General features: G+C 39.0%; 1 protein-coding gene across 1 annotated transcript in view; it reads left to right on the top strand.

Annotated features, from left to right (window-relative positions):
* Positions 1 to 207: 207 nt before the first annotated feature.
* Positions 208 to 3,373, top strand: part of LOC121552319 (visual system homeobox 2-like) — a 9,178-nt gene continuing 6,012 nt past the window's right edge. Inside the window, exons 1-3 of the mRNA XM_041865136.1 lie at positions 208 to 700; positions 1,150 to 1,234; positions 2,776 to 2,899. Of these exons, the coding sequence (XP_041721070.1) occupies positions 292 to 700; positions 1,150 to 1,234; positions 2,776 to 2,899 (618 nt within the window). The 5' untranslated portion in view covers positions 208 to 291. The remainder of the gene's footprint in view (positions 701 to 1,149; positions 1,235 to 2,775; positions 2,900 to 3,373) is intronic.

Raw genomic sequence — 3,373 nt, 5'->3', positions numbered from 1 at the left:
TAACAAATCTAAAAAAAGTCTTAAAATGTATTTTCATTGAATCGATCTGCCATCGCGAAATAATCGTTTGACCCCTCTGTCGTCTTGTTGAATGTGGCGTTGAGTTCTCTCTGCGGTAATTGGCTGAGAGAAATGACCCCCTGGCGCGAGGAACCTGTTGGATAAAAAGGGAACGTTGTGGCGGGAGAAAAAGCAGGAGCGCGAGCACACTGGGTGATTGCACAAGGGACTGGCGTGCGCAGGGCGGGAACACCAATCAGGGAGTACCATCAGAGAGAACAGTCTGACATCATGACAGGGAAAGAAGGGACCGTTCTTTCAGACTCTTTGAATAAACAGAAAATGGCTTCGCCCCTAAAACTAGTGGGACTCCAGCACCAACCGTCAAAAATGGGTTCGATTACGACACATAGGTGCACGGGATTCGGAATCCAGGAGATTCTAGGTTTGAACAAGGAGTCTTCCGCGTTCCCGCGGCGTCCGTTGGAATCTCTGCCGCACAGGGCGCACCTTCTGACGGCTAGGTCGGCTTTGGGCCCCGCGGCAGTCAGGGTTGGAATGGGAATTATTGGTCCAGGAGGGATTCATTCGTTTTACAGCCAGCCTGCCTTTCTGGAGGTGTTACAGGAGGCGCAGAGTGTTCACCTTCAGCCGCTCGCCAGGGGACAGCTGGATGCGCACCACCCCGCAAGCTGTTCTGGTAAATGTCTAAACTATAGGCTAGCATAGGCCTATACATTCTAAAAGTATATATTTTAAATATAAGCAATTCATTTAAAATGTATTTCTTTATTAAAATGTGTATCTTTATGTTGTAAAACAAACAGGCTAATTTTTAATGGTGAGTGAGTGTTGCGCCTTTTGCTTCTCAATAATGATTTTATTTTTTAGTTACAACTCGACACGTTGGTTGAGCGCCCTCCATTTCTTTCCAATGTTTATGTTGTAGACCATTTTTGTCTTCAATAAATAGAAAATAGAACATGTAATTTTGGTTTTAATGATCGCAAATTCTCCTCTCCTGTTTTTTAAATATATTGCCACACTGTAGGTGTAGGATAACCCGTTTATAAGTATTACATTGTAATTGTATTAGCAATATACCTGTGGCTATTTATTTAATAATACACTAGGGCTGTTTATTTACAGATTCAGATGACGTATCCTCCAGTGAAAAAACATTTTCTAAATCATCGATGAGCCAGAACAAGAAAAGAAAGAAGAGACGACACAGGTAAAACTATTGACTATAACAAATATTTACAGGTAAAACTATTGACTATAACAGATATTCACAGGTAAAACTATTGACTATAACAGATATTCACAGGTAAAACTATTGACTATAACAAATATTTACAGGTAAAACTATTGACTATAACAAATATTTACAGGTAAAACTATTGACTATAACAGATATTCACAGGTAAAACTATTGACAATAACAGATATTCACAGGTAAAACTATTGACTATAACAAATATTTACAGGTAAAACTATTGACTATAACAAATATTTACAGGTAAAACTATTGCCTATAACAGATATTCACAGGTAAAACTATTGACTATAACAGGTCCCGTGTAGCTCAGTTGGTAGTGCATGGCGCTTGCAACGCCAGGGTTGTGGGTTCGATTCCCACGGGGGGCCAGTATGAAAGGAAAACAATTTATGGACTCACTAACTGTAAGTCGCTCTGGATAAGAGTGTCTGCTAAATGACTCAAATGTAAATATTCACAGGTACAACTATTGACTTTAACAGGTAAAACTATTGACTATAACTAATATTTACCTCACTGTGTTTGAATTGGACTATATGACATTTAGGGATATATAAATGAACAAAAGGCTGTGCGAAGCATTTGAAAAGCGAAATATTCTAATTCATATAACCTACAATATTTCGATGTTAGCGCCTCCTATATTTTCTCAGAACATGTATAGTAACGAAAACGTCTAAATAAACAAATAATTGTCAAGTATGACTCGAAATAGATTTCTACATTATTTTAATTCCTAGAAAATAGAGACGAGATGGTATATTATTATTATTATTATTATTATATATTTTGCAATAGGAGACAGCTTGTATTATATAGACTATATTAGACTAATTAGTCGAGAGGTTAACATTTTCGATACAGTTCTCTATTTCTACTGTAGCAACAAACAAAACGAAGTAGAACATCAATTTTCTTCATTTGATAGCACATAGCAGTATTCCACATGAAATATTTGAAATAAAATCTTTACATTTTCATGCATGCTATTATGGATAGGTGTCAATATTTCTGGTGCTGTATATTCTACAAGAAGTCTACTTCAAGCAAAAAATAATTAAATAATGTCCTGATAATGTCATTATTTATGGGACTTATTCATATGTTTATTTTGGAATTATTTAATAAATCGTTTTGTGCCCTCTGTGGTATGAACCAAACAATCTGTATTTTGACTAAATCATGCTTATCCATTTTTATTAAAACATTTTGGTTAGCCTAGATTTTATTCAGAGTAGAAAGTGTATGATGCCTTGTGGTTTACATACACAGCACTTCATCAAATAGATATATTTAAGGGAAATTGTGTAAAAACATGTTGATTTTTTTTAAAATTTAACTTTTATTTATCCAGGAAGTCCTGTTGAGGTCAGAATACCTCTTTTTATGAGGGAGACCTTGATTTTATGGACTTGACACTTGCAGGCAGAATTCAACTCAGAATAATTTTCTAAAACTTTCTTTGTGTGTTCCTTCTCTTATGTCTCCACCAGAACTATATTTACTTCTCATCAGCTGGATGAGTTGGAGAAGGCTTTCAACGAGGCCCACTACCCTGATGTCTACGCCAGAGAGATGCTCTCCATGAAGACTGAACTTCCGGAGGACAGGATACAGGTACATAACATACTGTAGCCTGGCGGTGTATGTGTCAGTGTGTGGTGTGTGTGTGTGTCAGTGTGTGTGTGGTGTGTGTGTGTGTCAGTGTGTGTGTGTGTGTGTGTGTGCCTGCATGCTCACGCATGTGTATGTATCCTCCATATACCAATAACACACACACACACACACACGGGTCCTTATCACCATCACACCCTCTCTGCTCAATTAACACCCAATTTCCTCCTCTGGTGTAATTAGTTAGATCAGGTGAGCTTGGCACAATTCCCCCTGGGACTCAGTCACTCAGTCATCCAGGCAGGCAAGACAGGGAGGCAGACAGACAGGCAGACAGTCAGGCAGACAGGGAGGCAGACAGGCAGACAGTCAGGCAGACAGGGAGGCAGACAGACAGGCAGACAGTCAGGGAGGCAGACAGACAGACAGGCAGACAGTCAGGCAGACAGGGAGGCAGACAGACAGGCAGACAGTCAG

Source organism: Coregonus clupeaformis, chromosome 36 (genome assembly GCF_020615455.1).
Source record: "Coregonus clupeaformis isolate EN_2021a chromosome 36, ASM2061545v1, whole genome shotgun sequence".
NCBI lineage: Eukaryota > Metazoa > Chordata > Actinopteri > Salmoniformes > Salmonidae > Coregonus > Coregonus clupeaformis.
This window is presented reverse-complemented; position numbering and strand designations above follow the sequence as displayed.